The 20,022-nt window shown below is 42.7% G+C and overlaps 1 protein-coding gene across 5 annotated transcripts in view; it reads left to right on the forward strand.

The window, feature by feature from the left end:
• ddr1 (discoidin domain receptor tyrosine kinase 1) overlaps positions 1-20,022 on the forward strand; it is a 130,174-nt gene that overhangs the window by 54,895 nt on the left and 55,257 nt on the right. For all 5 annotated transcript variants that reach the window (XM_055227672.1, XM_055227675.1, XM_055227674.1 and 2 more), the window contains exons 3-5: positions 6,406-6,508; positions 17,012-17,087; positions 18,536-18,688. In XM_055227672.1, coding sequence (XP_055083647.1) covers positions 6,406-6,508; positions 17,012-17,087; positions 18,536-18,688 — 332 coding nt within the window. The remainder of the gene's footprint in view (positions 1-6,405; positions 6,509-17,011; positions 17,088-18,535; positions 18,689-20,022) is intronic.

Below are 20,022 nucleotides of genomic sequence, written 5' to 3' on the forward strand. Positions count from 1 at the left end.
ATTTCTATTCGAGGGGGCCCCATGTGAGACTTCCTGTCCCGGCCCCCCCAAATTTATGTAAACGGGCCTTTATTTGTGGTATTTGTGGTGTCCCGGGGCCCCAAAATCAGAACCTCTGCCTATTAATTTTTCTGTTAGAGTGGGGCCCATGTGAAGCTTCCTGCCCCCGGTCCCCAAATTTCTGTTGACGGGCCTGTTTTTATGTTGTCCTGGGGCCCCGAAATCGGAATCTCTGCCTATTAATTTCTATTCGAGGGGGGCCTATGTGAGACTTCCTGTCCCGGCCCCCCAAATTTCTGTAAACGGGCCTGTATTTGTGGTATTTGTGGTGTCCTGGGGCCCCAAAATCAGAACCTCTGCCTATTAATTTCTATTAAGCATATCTTTTTTTAAATTTTTTATCTTTTTTAACTTTATGCACGCCCTTATTTGTACATATTTTTTTATATTATTATTATTCAGTGTTTCTCTGATTATTAAAGGGGGGCCCATGTGAAACCTCCTGCCCCAGGCCCCAATATTTCTGTCGACGGGCCTGTATTTGTGGTATTTGTGTCATCCCGGGGCCCCAGAATCGAAACCTTTGCCTATTCATTTCTATTTGAAGGGGGCCCATGTGAGTCATCTTGCCTTGGGCCCCCAGATTCCTGTGGACGGCCCTGTATTTGCAGTGAACGTTCCGATCTATCGTCTAAAAACGTCGTCACATCAAAAACGTTTAATTTCAAACTCACTTTCAACACGAAGATAAAGTATTTTGACACGACAACTATAGATGTAAACTAGTCCACATTTCTTGGTTCACAGTTAAACACAAAAACGCTCTGTTCCACCTTGTGATGTCATCATGTGGCGATACAGGAAGTGCTCCACTGTGTTTTTAAACTCCACACACCTTCATTTCTAGAATCATTTGGATCATTTCAGCCCCAGAATTGCCTTGACTTTTTTGAAACTGTCTAAGCCAACCTCCACCTCCACCCTTTTTTTGTGTGTGTGTAGTTACTATTATTTTATTTTATTTATTTATTTATTTATTTTTTACTTTATTTAATTTTTTAATTTTTTTTATTTTTTTATTTATTTATTTATTTATGATTTATATGTTTTGTTTTTTTATCATTATTATTTACTATGTGATGCTCTTCTTATTTATTTACAGTCAGGATTTGTGTGATTTTTTAATTAATTTTTTGGTATTATTATTATTAATTTATATTATTTATTTACTTTTTAAGTTTTAGTTTTGTTATATATAAAAATTAAAAAGCTGTGAATGCATTTGTTGTTTTAAATGACAGTATATTGTAATATTTGTTCACACATTAATAAAAATATGAATAAAAAAAAAAAAAGAATGGTCCAATCACGGCTGAACTAAAGGCGACAGGTGGCGGTCAACTTGGGAACTACCACTTGATGACATCACCAGGTGGAACAGAGCGTTTTGGTTAATTTAGGACCTTTTAGACGGCGACACATTTTGGACTGAACGCACTTTAAAGCCGCTGTTCCTTTTTTGCAGTGCAGTGGGGCTGTCTGTGCGGATAAGCCGGGCGGAGGTAATCCCCGCCCGGGACCATGTGATCAGTATCAGATGATGGCGCCCCTCGGAGGACGGGCCATAAATCTGCGCCCTGTCTTTGTCCTCTCACTCTTCCTCTAACGGGGTGGGCTCATGTCACGGTCCACTCGAGTCGAACATCGGGGGACGGCTCGGGGGACGGCTCGGGGGACGGCTCGGGGGACGGCTCGGGGGACGGCTCAGGTGCTGGGGTTTGATGTTTATCCGTCAAAAATGTGGAGAATCTGATGCTAATCGACGCTAAAGCTAAAAGTGAAACTATAAACAAATAAAACGTCACAAATGAAACTTTAGGATGAAAAACACGGATGAGACGCAGACGAGTTTGACACCCAATGGACCAGAATGAACTGGTTTAGGTCCTGGTTTAGCCCTGGTTTAGGTCTTGGTTTAGGTCTTGGTTTAGTCCCTGGTTTAGTCTTGGTTTAGTCTTGGTTTAGTCCTGGTCTAGTCCTGGTCTAGTCCTGGTCTAGTCCTGGTCTAGTCCTGGTCTAGTCCTGGTCTAGTCCTGGTCTAGTCCTGGTCTAGTCCTGGTCTAGTCCTGGTCTGTGAAAATATTAAGGGAAAAACAAAAAATGAATCTAAACTATTTTCACAGCAGCTACAAAAACGATGCAGTTGTTGAAGTTGAGACGTGATCGTTGATCGTTGTCATGGTGACAGTGGCTCGGTTGGCGAGCGTTTTTCGGTGATCTGAGGCTGCTGGAGAGTCTGATCTCACTCTCGACACAAACACCGATGGTTGAGCGGCTCGATCCACTGACACAGGGTGGGGGTGTGATTCCAGCTCCCACAGATCAATACTGTCATTGTGTCGTTGGGCAAGACACTTAACCCCCCCCTCAGAGTAAGAAACAGAAAAGGCTCATCAGTAACACAAACACTGAGACTTCACTGTGATAAAATGGTCTTGGTTTGGTTCTGTTTTAGTCCTGGTTCAGTCCTGGTTCAGTCCTGGTTCAGTCCTGGTTTAGTCCTGGTTCAGTCCTGGTTTAGTCCTGGTTCAGTCCTGGTTCAGTCCTGGTTCAGTCCTGGTTCAGTCCTGGTTTAGTCCCAGTTGCTCTGAATTCCTCCTTAAAGCTTAAACCTGGTTTGTTCCATCTACAGTTTATATTATTTCTCCTCTGGTTTCACTGGTGCAGCTCTCGTTGTTTTTTCTTTGGATTTCTCTCGTCGGTCTCTCTCTTTGCTGCAGCTCTCGTTGATCTCTCTCTTTGGTGCAGCTCTCATCAGTTTTTCTCTTTGGATTTCTCTCATTGGTTTCTCTCTTTGCCTGCAGCTCTCGTTGTTTTTTCTCTTTGCTGAAGCTCTTGTTGTTTTCTCTTTGGATTTCTCTCGTTGGTTTCTCTCTTTGCTGCAGCTCTCGTTGATTTCTCTCTGTTGCAGCTCTCGGTTTCTCTCTTTGGTGCAGCTCTCCTTGGTCTTTCTCTTTGCTGCAGCTCTCGTTTTCTCTTTGCTGCAGCTCTCGTCGGTCTCTCTCTTTGCTGCAGCTCTCGTCGGCTTGTCTCTTTGCTGCAGCTCTCCTTGGTCTCTCTCTTTGCTGCAGCTCTCGTGGGTCTCTCTCTTTGCTGCAGCTCTCGTCGGCTTGTCTCTTTGCTGCAGCTCTCCTTGGTCTCTCTCTTTGCTGCAGCTCTCGTCGGTCTCTCTCTTTGCTGCAGCTCTCGTCGGTCTCTCTCTTTGCTGCAGCTCTCGTCGGTTTTTCTCTTTGCTGCAGCTCTCGTTGATTTCTCTCTGTTGCAGCTCTCGGTTTCTCTCTTTGGTGCAGCTCTCCTTGGTCTTTCTCTTTGCTGCAGCTCTCGTTGTTTTTTCTCTTTGCTGCAGCTCTCGTGGGTCTCTCTCTTTGCTGCAGCTCTCGTCGGTCTCTCTCTTTGCTGCAGCTCTCGTCGGTTTTTCTCTTTGCTGCAGCTCTCGTTGATTTCTCTCTGTTGCAGCTCTCGGTTTCTCTCTTTGCTGCAGCTCTCGTGGGTTTTCCTCCGACACTTTGCCACATCCTGGTCTCTGGTCGTGTGAATTTACGATCTGTGTGTTGTGTCACATAAACTTGAGCGATGTCGTACGTCGCTGGTTAAAGGTAATGATGCAAAACAATGCAATCGCTTTTTACATGAACTCATTAGAGCTCGTTCCCCCGAGAGCAGCAGTAACAGAGACTCAGGCTGGAGCTGGTCTGACGCTGCTGCTCGTTTCTGGTAGTTTTGGGTTTGTGTATTTGTGTATTTGCAGGTTTAATATCACAAACACACATTCCGGTTGTGCGTCTGATTGCAGGATTCATCACAATCGCAATCTGAAAATCACAAAAGCTGCAATTTCGCTTTTGAGCTCCACAATTTTCTCCACGAACCATGAAATCTTAGTCGCATTCTGCATAAAAAACCGTCAACCCTGTCGCTTAGATCTGCGCAAACGTGTTCAGAAATGTCCCCGTGTGTCAGATGCCCTCCCCCGTGTCTCCGTTTGGGCTTATCCTGCGTAAAAACTACCACCTCGTGATGTCATAAAGTGGTCGTTTTCAAGTTAGCAGCCCCTATTACCTTCGGTTCAGTCGAGATTGGCAATTCCAGAATCGGAAAACGATCCAAATGACTCGAGAAATGAAAGTTTACGAGTTTAAAAACGCAGCGGAGCACTTCCTGTATCGCCACTTGATGACATCACAAGGTGGAACAGAGCGTTTTCAGATTAGTTTAGTATTATCCCGTCCGCCTCAGAGCTGCGCAGTTTGGAAAGTGTATTTATTTTTTATTTTCCTGACAAAGATTGCGATTAGATTTTCAAATGATGTTTTTTTTTTTTCTAATCTGGATTCACTTTTAGTTCAGTTCAGTTGGATTTATTTTTGTAAAGCCCAAAATCACCACAGCAGCTGCGTCTTACGTTCAGTGAGAATCGATTTAACCAACACAAAGTTAGAAGATCAACAATGAAACGGAAACGGACAAGAAAATGGAGAACAGTTTCACATTTCACACACGTTCAGGAGGATTACGAAACATCTGAGAGAACAAAGAATCTCACGCGTTTCTCTCCGGTTTCAACTTTTTTTTCCATCAATAGACTCGATCACAGATACAAACGGTAAAACGAGCTTCACCTGCAGAGTGACGGGGTGAAGAGCTCGGAGTAGAGCCGCTGTTCCTCCGTGTCAACCCTCTGGTGCACAGCGGTCACTGCAGTGGACGGCGACTAAAACAACTTTCTCTTTAATGCGTTGGTTTATGTGGTTGAGCCTCTGGAGTGCTCTCTGCTGCCACACTCCATTGAGATCAATTCAGTGGTCATTCGGTGTAACTGCAAGTAAATTTCCTCTGGTTGGTTTTCTTATTCAGGCCTAAACGTTGCATCTAAACAGTGTTGAAATTTCCCAAAAAAAATGTTGAAATGTTTTTAAAAGCATAAAAAGAAAGATGTGTTTATATATTTACAATAGAGCACAAGTTAATTCATATTTACAGGCAGTTCACAATGTCACAAAATCTTGACCAAGGCTTTGATAATTCGTGCATCAGAGGGTTAAAGGGCTCGGGCGTCTGTTCTGATGTCTCCTGGGCGACTTTCCGAGAAGGTGTTTATGTCCCGCCGGGAGAAGGCCCCGGGGAAGACTCAGGACGCTGTAGAGTGTGTCAAACTCAAGGCCCGTGTGCCAAATTCGGCCCGCCACGTCATTTTATGTGGCCCGTGACAAAGTAAATTAAAAGGTATGACTGTCTTAAAATGTCAGTTTATCATTAGATACAGAGTTAAACAGACATTTTTTTCATGTCTATGCAATATTTGTACCTTGAATAAGTAATAAATCTAGAAACAGTTAATTAACAAGATCTAAACGTAGTGATGTTTATCTTACGGTCACATCCCTTTGAGAGCAGCCATTTTGTTGACGTGGCCCTCGGTGAAAATGCGTTGAGCTGTAGAGAGATTATGTTCTTCAGCTGGACTTGGGGTCGCGCTGGAGGAAACATCTAGTCCAGGAGTCGGCGACTTTTAACCCCCAAAGAAAACACGGGAGCTGCAGATACTTTGACATCTAAACTGAAGATAACACTGTACATATTGTTTAAAGAAGAAGAAGAAAAAGAAGAATTGTTGTTTATTCTTAAAGGCGACACACAGATACTTAGTGTAATATTCAGTCCTGTTCAGCAATGTAGAGGAGTAAAGCTTCACCAATCGCAACATCTAATTATTATTGTTTTATTTATTTATTTTATTTATTTAGTTCATTTTATTTTATTATTATTTTTTGTATTTATTTATTTATTTTTCCTACATTTACAGACTATATCTTCTTTTCTCACTTATGAATTACTAACACCTAGCTCTGTCCTCTCCATCTTACCCCCTTCAAATACACACAACACACACAACACAACACACAACGCACACAACACAACACACAACGCACACAACACAACACACAACGCACACAACACAACACACAACGCACACAACACAACGCACACAACACAACACACACAACACATAACACACAACACACATAAAACACAACGCACATAACACACAACACACATAACACATGACACAACGCACATAACACACAACACACACACAACACACACAACACACACACAACGCACACAACACACAAACTTGCCACACACCTGTAAAAAGCTGTTACATTTACAAACTGTGTCATGTCTTGATTTGTCTTTTTCCGCTCGTCACTGATCAATATGTTTGTCTTGCATTACAGTTTTTAAAAAGTAGTAAAAGTAAAAAGTACCCGGTGTAAAATACACAGTACTTTTACTGCATGACCCCTGACCTCACGTGCTTCGTCGCTGTTTCCTCTGTTTCAGCTCAGTGCCGTTACGCTCTGGGGATGGAGGACGGGACCATCCCAGACTCGGACATCAGCGCCTCCAGTGCCTGGTCCGACTCCACGGAAGCCAAACACGGAAGGTACGTTTTCAATTTAAGTCGGCGCCGTTTTAATTTGGAACAACGCGGCGTTTCTCGAGGCTGTGGAGAAACGTCAATCGTCTTATTCCTTCAGCGACAAAAACGAGTCGTGTTCAAGTCAGATTTATATATTTATTTACTTTCTCTAATGTTGTTTCCTCGTCACAAACAGACCTGGAGTTGTGCAGATTTTAGGCTTTAGTTCTTCTCTCAAACCGAAAACGCTCCGTTCCACCTTGTGATGTCATCAAGTGGCGATACAGGAAGTGCTCCGCTGTGTTTTTAAACTCCACACACCTTCATTTCTAGAATCATTTGGATCATTTCAGCTCCTGGAATTGCCAAACTCTACTGAACTGATGTTAAAAAGGTAGATTTTAACTTGAAAACTCCCACTTCATGACATCACAAGGTGGAACGTCGCATTTTGAGCTTTGGAGACTAATAAAACAACAAAACACAACAACTCCAGGTCTGTTTTTGAGATAAGAACATTTACAACATGGATTCCAGCTCTAGAAATGTTTACTTAAGCTGATCATTTTGTTTTTATATTATTACAACGAACAAAAGTGTTTTTTTTTTCACCAAAAAACGCAACATTTTCACTTTTTCTTGTCATTGTGATGCAGTCATTTTAAAAGGGATCAGTGAAAGTGCATTGCTCATAGGTAACAAAACGTTTATTTCTATTTTAAAACATTTAAAACAACTTCAAATGACCAAAATGCTTCACATAAAACTGAAGAAAAAACAAACAAATATACAGATAACATGACACAAAGGAAAAGATAAACAAAACACATGAACATTTACTGTGTAGCTGGTGTTAAATGCCAGGGAGAAGACGTGTGTTTTCACTTTTATTGACTTGTCAGCTTCTTTATTCTCTATAATCGCCTGGTTTTGCACAGTCGGCAGTGTGAGCCGTGGGGTTTTGGCTCGTGCTTTGTTTACGGTTCATGTTCCAGGAAGTGTTTCATTATAAAACGGATGATTTGATTTGACAAATTTACAACAGTCGACAAAATTCAAACTGGACCGTGATCAAATTAGACTGGACATTTTTCCATAACTCGGCATCCACTGTCAGAGTCGTGTACGATAAACGACGTTACGATAATGCACCGATTAATCGAATCCAAACCCTGACGGAGCGAGTCGCACAGAGGCAGGTGTACGAGCCAATCCGGAGCCGAGTTCTATATTTCTGACCACGAGTATCATAGCAACCAAAGAGCCAATCCAGAGCGAGTTGTGTCGGGTTCTGTTCTGTTGGCGCAGAGGCTCAGGGGTCGTTCTGTAGATGTTTATTGTCGGTTACAGCAAAACGGTCGAGTTAAAGGCAGAGTCCAGAAAAATTCAAAACGGAGAGTCTAAAGCGAGGTCACGTCTAGAGCGGAGTCTAGAGCGGAGTCTAGAGCGGAGTCGGATCTAAATCAGAGTAACGTCTAGAGCGGAGTCTAGAGCGGAGTCTAGAGCGGAGTCTAGAGCGGAGTCTAGAGCGGAGTCTAGAGCGGAGTCTAGAGCGGAGTCTAGAGCGGAGTCTAGAGCGGAGTCGGATCTAAATCAGAGTAACGTCTAGAGCGGAGTCTAGAGCGGAGTCTAGAGCGGAGTCTAGAGCGGAGTCTAGAGCGGAGTCTAGAGCGGAGTCTAGAGCGGAGTCTAGAGCGGAGTCTAGAGCGGAGTCTAGAGCGGAGTCTAGAGCGGAGTCTAGAGCGGAGTCTAGAGCGGAGTCTAGAGCGGAGTCTAGAGCGGAGTCTAGAGCGGAGTCTAGAGCGGAGTCTAGAGCGGAGTCTAGAGCGGAGTCTAGAGCGGAGTCTAGAGCGGAGTCTAGAGCGGAGTCGGATCTAAATCAGAGTAACGTCTAGAGCGAAGTCTAGAGCGGAGCGGCGTCTAGAGCGGCGTCTAGAGCGGAGCGGCGTCTAGAGCGGCGTCTAGAGCGGAGCGGCGTCTAGAGCGGAGTCTAGAGCGGAGCGGCGTCTAGAGCGGCGTCTAGAGCGGAGCGGCGTCTAGAGCGGAGTCTAGAGCGGCGTCTAGAGCGGAGTCGGATCTAAATCAGAGTAGCGTCTAGAGCGGAGTCTAGAGCGGAGCGGAGTCTAGAGCGGCGCAGCGTCTAGAGCGGAGTCTAGAGCGGAGTCTAGAGCGGAGCGGCGTCTAGAGCGGAGTCTAGAGCGGAGCGGCGTCTAGAGCGGAGTCTAGAGCGGAGCGGAGTCTAGAGCGGAGCGGAGTCTAGAGCAGAGCGGTGTCTAGAGCGGTGTCTAGAGCGGAGTCTAGAGCGGAGTCGGATCTAAATCAGACTAGCGTCTAGAGCGGAGTCTAGAGCGGAGTCTAGAGCGGAGTCTAGAGCGGAGTCTAGAGCGGAGTCTAGAGCGGAGTCTAGAGCGGAGTCTAGAGCGGAGTCTAGAGCGGAGTCTAGAGCGGCGTCTAGAGCGGCGTCTAGAGCGGAGCGGCGTCTAGAGCGGAGTCTAGAGCGGCGTCTAGAGCGGAGTCGGATCTAAATCAGAGTAGCGTCTAGAGCGGAGTCTAGAGCGGAGCGGAGTCTAGAGCGGCGCAGCGTCTAGAGCGGAGTCTAGAGCGGAGCGGAGTCTAGAGCGGAGCGGCGTCTAGAGCGGAGTCTAGAGCGGAGCGGCGTCTAGAGCGGAGTCTAGAGCGGAGCGGCGTCTAGAGCGGAGTCTAGAGCGGAGTCTAGAGCGGAGTCTAGAGCGGAGCGGAGTCTAGAGCGGAGCGGAGTCTAGAGCAGAGCGGTGTCTAGAGCGGTGTCTAGAGCGGAGTCGGATCTAAATCAGAGTAGCGTCTAGAGCGGAGTCTAGAGCGGAGTCTAGAGCGGAGTCTAGAGCGGAGTCTAGAGCGGAGTCTAGAGCGGAGTCTAGAGCGGAGTCTAGAGCGGAGTCTAGAGCGGAGTCTAGAGCGGAGTCTAGAGCGGAGTCTAGAGCGTGGTGTCTAAAGCAGAGTCAACTGAGTAGTGTCTAAAACGTTGAGATTGCCCCAGTGTTTTATGCCCCTCCCTTTTCTGCCCCTCCCTTTTATGCCCCTCCCTTCGTGGGGGTCACACATTCCTGTATGAAAAGAATCTACAGCTCAGAAATGTGACTTTTACCAAAATGACCAGAACGTCGCTGCTTTCCTCCCGTGGTGCCATATGTTTCCACTGCTGCATGATGGGAAACGGAACATTTTGCAGTTTTTATAATAAAGTAAAGTAGTTGTATTACATTTGCATATTGTTCACTGCTGTTGAAAGTGACGCCCTGTTCCACTCAACCTCTGCTCCACTGTGTTTTTAAACTCCACACACCTTCACTAGAATCACTTCATGACATCACGAGGTGGAACAGAGCATTTTGAGCTTTGGAGACGTCGACAGGTCTGTTTTTGAGGAGGTGACGGCGCATCTTAACGCTCACAAGAGTCCATTTTGCGCAATATCGGACGTTTAATGCCGAGGGAGAGCTGTTACAACATGGCTAAAAGTAGATTTCGCATAAAACATCCCCTTTAAATAAATGAAAGCTGTAAAATCCCTTTAACAATTGGATCATTGAGTCCATTTCCCGAAACGTACACTGTGAAATTAAGCCTAATCTTGTAAGAGGAGAGAGGGAAACAGACACAGCCACACAGAAGCTCTTTGTTAAAGTTTGTGTTGAGGTTTGAGGCGTTTTTTTTGCGGGTCCAGGGTTCACAGGTCAGACCAGGCCAGTTTAAAGATGCAGCTGAGACGAGATCGTGCAAGGAAAACTCAGGGATTATTCAGAATACGGCTGGTGTCAGTGGTCAGAATATCAAACTGAATCATGATCTGATCCTGTGAGATTCTTACGTCATTATAATCAAAACGAGATGAAGTGAGTTTGAGCTTTTTACGTTCGTTTAAAGGGCTCGTAATGTCGTTTCCTCATCACACACAGACCTGGAGTTGTGTTTTGTTTCATTCACACATGTTTAACGCACAAACGCAAACTGAAAACGCTCCGTTCCACCTTGTGATGTCATCATGTGGTGATACAGGAAGTGCTCCACTGTGTTTTTAAACTCCACACACTTTTAATTTCTAGAAGCATTTGGATCATTTTAGCTCTGGAATTGCCAAACTCTACTGAACTAAAGGTAAAAGGAGCTGTTAAAAACTGTTAAACTACCACTGCATGACATCACAAGGTGGAACAGAGCGTTTTGAGGTTTGGTGTGTGACTCAAACATGAAACAAAACACAACTCCAGGTCTGTTTTTGAGGAGGAAACAACATTAGAACATGATTTAAATGAGTACATTTTGTGAAATATAGAACCTTTAAGCATTTTGATTTTAAAGAGGAGGTATTTACTTCTGTGGGGTATTAAAGAGGAGGCATTTACTTCTGTGGGGTATTAAAGAGGAGGTATTTACTTTTGTGGGGCATTAAAGAGGAGGTATTTACTTCTATGGGGTATTAAAGAGGAGGTATTTACTTCTGTGGGGTATTAAAGAGGAGGTATTTACTTTTGTGGGGCATTAAAGAGGAGGTGTTTACTTCTATGGGGTATTAAAGAGGAGGTATTTACTTCTGTGGGGTATTAAAGAGGAGGTATTTACTTCTGTGGGGCATTAAAGAGGAGGTATTTACTTTTGTGGGGCATTAAAGAGGAGGTATTTACTTTTGTGGGGCATTAAAGAGGAGGTATTTACTTCTATGGGGTATTAAAGAGGAGGTATTTACTTCTATGGGGTATTAAAGAGGAGGTATTTACTTCTGTGGGGCATTAAAGAGGAGGTATTTACTTTTGTGGGGCATTAAAGAGGAGGTATTTACTTCTATGGGGTATTAAAGAGGAGGTATTTACTTCTGTGGGGTATTAAAGAGGAGGTATTTACTTCTGTGGGGCATTAAAGAGGAGGTATTTACTTTTGTGGGGCATTAAAGAGGAGGTATTTACTTCTGTGGGGTATTAAAGAGGAGGTATTTACTTCTATGGGGTATTAAAGAGGAGGTATTTACTTCTATGGGGTATTAAAGAGGAGGTATTTACTTCTATGGGGTATTAAAGAGGAGGTATTTACTTCTGTGGGGTATTAAAGAGGAGGTATTTACTTCTATGGGGTATTAAAGAGGAGGTATTTACTTCTGTGGGGCATTAAAGAGGAGGTATTTACTTTTGTGGGGCATTAAAGAGGAGGTATTTACTTCTATGGGGTATTAAAGAGGGGGTATTTTACTTGTACATGCTATTAATCGTTAGCACATAACATATTTAAATCACCATTTTTCCTTTTATTGTTTTGAAAATACTATTTCCGCTTAAAATAACATATTAAAAATGTAGTTTCAGTTTTGTTTTTCACATTCTGCGTCCTCTCCCTCCCTTTGCTCTCCGCACTAAGCCACTCCCCCTTCAGAGCGCCGTCACAACACAATCAACACGCCCCCCGCTAATGAAACTACTGCACATCGCGTCAGGTTTGTGAAGTTGTGGTATGTTTTGTATTTTATTTTTGTATGGTCGTGTAAAAAAATGGCCGTGCTGGAGCGTGGTTGCTGTAGGTTTGTGGGCGGAGCCTTGTACAAACTCGTACAGCTAGGATTCAAATAGGGCTCGAGAGAGATCACTAGATTACTCAAACATGCATGGAGGACATTTAAAACCTTCAGGCCTGTTTTTTGACCGGGGAAAAACAGTATAACTTGGTTGAAAGTTCTGAAAAGTCAATTTTGCTTTATTGCTGTTGACTTTGGACTAAACCAGAACTAAACCAGAACTAAACCAGAACTAAACCAGAACTAAACCAGGACTAAACCAGGACTAAACCAGGACTAAACCGAGACTAAACCAGGACTAAACCAGGACTAAACTGAGACTAAACTGAGACTAAACTGAGACTAAACTGAGACTAAACTGAGACTAAACTGAGACTAAACCAGGACTAAACCGGGACTAAACTGAGACTAAACTGAGACTAAACTGAGACTAAACTGAGACTAAACTGAGACTAAACCAGGACTAAACTGAGACTAAACCAGGACTAAACCAGGACTAAACAGAGACTAAACAGAGACTAAACTGAGACTAAACTGAGACTAAACTGAGACTAAACTGAGACTAAACTGAGACTAAACCAGGACTAAACTGAGACTAAACCAGGACTAAACTGAGACTAAACCAGGACTAAACCGAGACTAAACCAGAACTAAACCAGGACTAAACTGAGACTAAACCAGGACTAAACTGAGACTAAACCAGGACTAAACAGAGACTAAACAGAGACTAAACAGAGACTAAACAGAGACTAAACAGAGACTAAACAGAGACTAAACAGAGACTAAACTGAGACTAAACTGAGACTAAACTGAGACTAAACTGAGACTAAACTGAGACTAAACTGAGACTAAACTGAGACTAAACTGAGACTAAACTGAGACTAAACAGGACTAAACCAAACTACAACCAAACCAGAACAAGTTTGATAATGTAGAGTAAATCCGCTAACGATCCGTGTGGACTTTGAAACCACGGCCTAAGCTCTTTTTTTAATATATTTTGTCACATCGCCCGCCATTATCGGATTGAAATACCAAAGAAAAAAAGAGAAAATGCGTGAGTTGGCAGCTCCGTGCGCTGTAAGTGAATCTTTTGGACGCTGCCTTTGTGCTGTTGAGCCGTGCCCACATTCCTCTGTCCCGGGACACTCTGGATCAGACGGGTGGATTTCATCTTGTGGCTTTATGTTTATGTTCTCACCACTCTGCAAAAATCCGGATTAAAACGGCATTAAATCAGACTATCACGTTGTTTTTTAATTGTTCGGATTAAAATTTCACTTTGCTGTGCTGTTTTTTTGACGTTTTTAGGTATTTTTGTGGTAGTGAACATCATATTTTACAATTAGGGATGGGACGATAAACAAAAATATCGTTTATCGTGATAAAAGCGTCGACAATAATCATGTGTGGGACGTTTTATATAATCGTGAGAATCGGCAATAAAGAGAATCGCCGTTAAATCAGCAGAATGTGCAGAACAAAGCTACTTATCGACAGGGGCGTTGACAGGGGGGGACAAAGGGGTCTGTTGTCCCGGGGCCCCAGACTCTTAGGGGGCCCCAGACTCTTAGGGGGCCCACACATTTCTGTCGACAGCCCTGATTATCCATAATATTCTGCTTGATCGTAGATGTTTTTGCCGGTAACAAAGTACAATTATATAAAAGTTGTTTAAACACGGAATTTAATAACAGTAAAATTATAATTATTCATATCCGTAATATTTTTTAAACTGTCAGAAATATTAATCACAATTATTTTGGCCATGATATTTGTAGTACTAAATTTAAATATTGTTCCAAATATTGTGCATGTAAATCTACTCTGACTGTACTTTCTACTCCCAGAGGTGGAACTTAACCAAGTAAAAGTATAAAAGTACTTTTCTTATGTGCAGGCGCTTAGCAACACTGTCAATTAAACCTGTTGCTAACGCTAACAGGAGCGACCTCGGGGAAAGACGGCGTCTGATTTGTCTGTTATTGATGTTTATATCTTGATTTACAGACACAAAAGTGAAATAAAAACTCCAGTAGTTTTTTACGTAGAAAGTGAATTGGAGCCAGACTCAATGGAACAGGAAGTGCGCCCACGATCACTTCCTGTTTGGAACGAAGCGGTAGTGCTAGCAGGTTAGCTATGTCCATTTATATAAACATTTGTGTATGAGACGTTACACAACTTTACATTTTTAAAGTGACTTAAATAGTTTTAATTGAGGAGATTTTTTTTTCATGTGGTACTTTTAGTTTTACTCAAGTATATATATTTTTGTTCTGTACTTTTATTTAAGAAGTAAAATGGAGCGTTCCTTCCGCCCCCGTCCACTCCTGTGTCCGTGGTCCAGTTGTGGTTGATCCGTGGCTCTTTTGGTTATTTTTTGATGTTTTTGGCTCATATTTAACGTTTCTGCTGCTGTTTGGAGTAAAAATGTCTGACTCGACGTCTCAGTTCAGTTTGTTACATTATCTTGAAATTGAGTTTTTTGCAGTGGCATAAATAAAAATGTCTCAGATTAAAAGAGCAGAGCTGCTGTTTGGGATTGAGACGATTGTTTTGGTCTGAGCAGCAGATTTACACAAAACTCAGAGTCTGAAAGTCTCAGAGTCTGAGTCTGAGCAACAACTGTGTCCAGAATAGAGACGAGACACAGGGACTAAACCAGGTCTAAACCAGGACTAAACCTGGACTAAACCTGGACTAAACCTGGACTAAATCAGGACTAAATCAGGACTAAATCAGGACTAAATCTGGACTAAACCAGGACTAAGCCAGGACTAAGCCAGGACTAAGCCAGGACTAAGCCAGGACTAAGCCAGGACTAAGCCAGGACTAAGCCAGGACTAAGCCAGGACTAAGCCAGGACTAAGCCAGGACTAAACCTGGACTAAACCAGGGCTAAACCAGGGCTAAACCAGGGCTAAACCAGGGCTAAACCAGGGCTAAACCAGGGCTAAACCAGGGCTAAACCAGGACTAAACCAGGACTCAATACTGAACTAAACCAGGGCTAAACCGGGACTAAACTGGGACTAAACTGGGACTAAACCAGGACTAAACCAGGACTAAACCAGGACTCAATACTGAACTAAACCAGGTCTAAACCAGGACTAAACCAGGACTAAACCGGGTCTAAACCAGGACTAAACCAGGGCTAAACCAGGGCTAAACCAGGACTAAACCAGGACTAAACCAGGACTAAACCAGGACTAAACCGGGTCTAAACCAGGTCTAAACCAGGACTAAACCAGGACTAAACCAGGACTAAATACTGAACTAAACCAGGTCTAAACCAGGTCTAAACCAGGTCTATCCACATGCAGCAGTGTCTCTCACTCGTTTCACTTCCGTGTGAACACTGAGCTCATTTGATGCAGACACAGGTGTAAACTTTTCGCACTTCGCTGCTGTAATTTTGTGCACCAATAGAGCTTTTGATTTAAACTCTTTAAAATGACCCACAAGGACGAATAGGATAATAACAAGCTGTTATCAAAGCAGCGGCGTTGAAATATAGAGTCTTTACCCGGGACAGGAGACAGATAGAACCACAGAAGACCCTGAGACGCGTCGTGTGTTTGACTTTGTGATAGTCAGATTAAAGGGGACGTATCACACTGTCCGGATTTATGATAAAATGTTGTTGCCTCGTCACAAACAGACCTGGAGTTGTGTTTTGTAACAATAACCGTAACAGAAAGTTGCATTTACTCAATAGCAGGTGTTTTTTGATCATGTTTTCTTACTGAGAACAGCTCGCCTCTCCAGAGATCTGATCCCAAACTTGATCATGTGGTTTCACCTGCTCGTTGCTATGGATACGCGGTACTTAAAGGGCTCATATTACGCTGTTTTTAAAAATCTGTTCTAATGTTGTTTCCTCGTCACAAACAGACCTGGAGTTGTGTTTTGTTTCACGTAACGCACAAATATTTAAGCCGAATTCTTCTCTCGAGCAGAAAACGCCCTGTTCCACCTCGTGATGTCATCATGTGGCGATACAGGAAGTGCTCCGTTGCGTTTTTACACTCCACACACCTTTAATTTCTAAAATCATTTGGTTGATTTCAGACCTCGGATTGACGATCTAAACCAGGACTAAACCAGGACTAAACCAGGACTAAATACTGAACTAAACCAGGGCTAAACCGGGACTAAACCGGGACTAAACCAGGGCTAAACCAGGTCTAAATACTGGACTAAACCGGGACTAAACCGGGACTAAACCGGGACTAAACCGGGACTAAACCGGGACTAAACCGGGACTAAACCGGGACTAAACCGGGACTAAACCAGGACTAAACCAGGACTAAACCAGGACTAAACACACATGATACAGGAAGTGCTCCGTTGCGTTTTCACACTCCACACACCTTTAATTTCTAAAAATCATTTGGTCGATTTCAGATTTCTCGGATTGCCGATCTAAACCAGGACTAAATGTAAAAGAAGCTGTTAAAAGACTGTTGAAAACGACCACTTGATGACATCACGAGGTGGAACAGAGCGTTTTGAGGTTTGGAGATGTCACAAACTAATAATAAACACGTGTGAATGAAGCAAAACACAACAGTAAATGAAACAGAAACCTCAAATCCCACCAGTGCCTTTAATGTTTGTGGACAGTTTTACGCCGTATCTTAAAGTCTCTGATGTTTTTCTTTATAAAACACCCCTTTAATTTATTCATAATCCTTATATTTTCCCTTTTTCCGGCCCATTCCCGGCGTTCCTCTCCGCGTTCCCTTTACCCAGCCCCACGTTTGCCGATCGTCGACCCATTTCTTCACGTTCGAACGTATTTTAACTGCATCAAAGTCGTTTCCGCGCGGGTTTCCTTCCTCCCGTCGCCGTTTCGCGTGCGTTCGGATCTCTGGTTCAGATTTGGTTGTGTAACTTGAACACCGTGCGCGTTTCTGTCGTCTTATATAACAAAAACTTTTTTCCTTTCACTTTATCAACAAACTTTAAATCTTTCTTTGTCAGGCTGAGCACCGGAGAGGGCGATGGAGCCTGGTGTCCTGCTGGAGCCGTCTTCCCGTCCGGATCAGAGTATCTTCAGGTGGGATTTTCCTTTCTTTTTTTCCTTCCATTAAAGAGGCATTATGTAACTTTTCAGGTTGGGGGTCAGGAAGCAGCTTGTCTTGTCTTGTCCAGATGGTTTAACTTTGTCTCAAACGCGCCGCAGTTTGGATTTGAACATGTTTATCTCGCAGGTTTATTTTTGTTTTGTTTTTTTTCTGTTTTTTTTTCTGTTTTCACTCTTAAATTTGACTTTTATTCTTCTTTTTTTTTTATTATTATTTTTTTTATTGTTCATCTACAAAACACTGTTCCAGTACATCCCCCCACATCACACATTCAACACATTTCAACAGTTTTCCAGGAGTTAACAAGAGATTTAGAATTGTGTTTTTATATAGAAAAAATTGTTTTACAAATGAATAACAAAGCAAATATGAAATATACAAAACTGAAAATAAATGAATGAATAAATTAAATAAACAATAATAACAATAATTTTACTCATACAAAATTAACAACAACCAACACAACCAACAACAACACAACTAACACAAAATAACAGAAATAACACACATAACACAACCAACAACCAACACAACACAACTAACACACATAACACACATAACACACAAAACACCACAAAACACCACAAAACACCACAAAACACCACAAAACACCACAAAACACCACAAAACACCACAAAACACCACAAAACACCACAAAACACCACAAAACACAACAAAACACAACAAAACCACACCATAACACACCATAACACACCATACCAATACAACATAACACAACACAAAATTGAAAAAAAAAACAGGTAAAATCCGTCCGTGTTTCTCATCTCAAAATAATTCAAAAATTGAGTCCAGGTCTCTCAAAATTCCCGTGTGGTTCTTTAAAGTTTATCACATTTTTTTACAATTCCAAAATTTACACAACGTCTCTTTTCCATGTAACAAAAGTCGGTCGGGTTTGTAGTTTCCAATTAAGTAGAATCACTATCTTGCAGTTTTTTAACAGCAGCTTTTGTTCTTAGTATAGATTTGCTCGCTTCTCCACAGATATGACTAGTACCTTTTGTACCTTTTTAAATGCTATACTGTGGAACATTTCAGACCAGTTTACTTCAGTCGACCGGGCATACGCTTTAGTTTAAAACCACACTGGAGACAAGCAGGTAGTGGAATCCCCAACCCGAAAAGTTACGTATTGCGTCTTTAAGTTTGCTTTTGTGTGATGTTACGTAGTTTTCTGATACTGCTGTTGTGTCCTTGAGCAAGACACTTCATCAACTTTACTTATGTAGGTGGGTAAGTCGTATAAATCGGCGCCGTTTAACAGATTTTTCCCATTTTCCAGCTGTTCACACGTCGTTTCCTTTACAATAAACTCTGATGGGAAGAAATATATTCACTCAGCGACATAAAAAGTACCGCACTGTGGCTTTATCGCTTTGTCTCTGTGTCTCGTCTCCAGGTGGACTTGCATAAACTCCATTTCCTGGCCCTGGTGGGGACTCAGGGCCGTCACGCCGATGGACACGGGCGGGAGTTTGCCCGGAGTTACAGGCTCCGATATTCCAGAGACGGAGTGAAATGGATCACGTGGAAAGATCGATGGGGCCAAGACGTACGTGACCGATAATTTTAACGATTATTTTAACTGCAATACCATTAAATTTTGAGTTTGATTCTTTTTTTCTTTTTTTTTTCTTTTTTTTAACATTTTTATTGAGATTTTTCATTTTTTAACAACACGAGCAGAACAAACGAGGCACATAAATAAATAAATAATGAAAGTTAAGATGATATGAAACAAAAAAAAAGTAGTATTAGTAATTAAAGTAGTAGTAAAATATACATAAAAGACAAAAAATAACTCAACATAAATAAATCGTACGCAAAAATGTAACCGTATCATTTACCCGGCCATCGACAGATATGTTGACGCAGTTGTTCCTCGCTATATCGCAGTTCACCTTTCCCGGTTTTTCGCAGATTTTATTTTATTTTTGTGTAATTTTGTGCGTCGCATTGTGTTCTGAGTCCTGATTGGCTAAGGGACCGCAGACCGTTGTCCGTCCGTCAGGTTTAATAGCTACTTACGCTTCAGACTCCGCTCGCACAGTCAGGTGTTTTGTAATCAGACACACCCGGCTGTAATCGGGGGCGGTTCTGTGCGATGTCACCAACTACTTGAGGCAGCACTTTTTAAACTTAGACCTGCAGTTTGCACAATAGTTGCCAAAAAAAATGACTAGGAACGTTAAATAACACTGTTTAAACATCATATACGGGGAAAAAAAGCACTTTAAAGCTCCCGTATTATGCTGATGTTTATATATTTATTTATTTATTTTTTTTTTATCTTTATTATTTAACTCAGAAAGCCGCACGGATATTTCAAAACCTCTTTTTTCACAGAGGGACCTTGTTGAGTTTCAGGCAAATGAATTCCTTTCCTGATTCGAAGGAGTTGTCATGGCAACGGTCTTCTCCAATTAAAATTAAAATATTCTTATCTTGAACAACGGCGAGGACCTGGGGAGGTTAAAGGGCGCACCGTCTCCCCCAGGCCCCGTGGAGCTAAGCTAAGCGCTAACAGCTAACGGCTAAGAAGCGCTGACAAATGAGTTTATACGGTTTCAAACTTCACTCCAGACGTTGTTATCTGCCGAAGAAAAAACACGAAATCACCAAAGCCGTAGTTGGTAGTTGGGTTTTTGTTTATTTTGTGCTATTTTTGGGACATTATTATGCAAATGCAGCGCTGACAATGCGACGGCAGCGCTTTCATTATGAACGCACGGGCTTATAGATTTCACAGCGACACAAGGTGACGCGCCAACGGTAATTTTAGCTAGCGCTTCTGTGATGTGTCGGCTACAGGCTCATTACAGACGCCGCTCTTTTCCCACAGATCCGTATTAGCAGCTCCGTCGCGAGGCTATAACGGCTCATTTA

This window comes from Periophthalmus magnuspinnatus, chromosome 16 (genome assembly GCF_009829125.3).
Source record: "Periophthalmus magnuspinnatus isolate fPerMag1 chromosome 16, fPerMag1.2.pri, whole genome shotgun sequence".
In the NCBI taxonomy this organism is placed as follows: domain Eukaryota; kingdom Metazoa; phylum Chordata; class Actinopteri; order Gobiiformes; family Gobiidae; genus Periophthalmus; species Periophthalmus magnuspinnatus.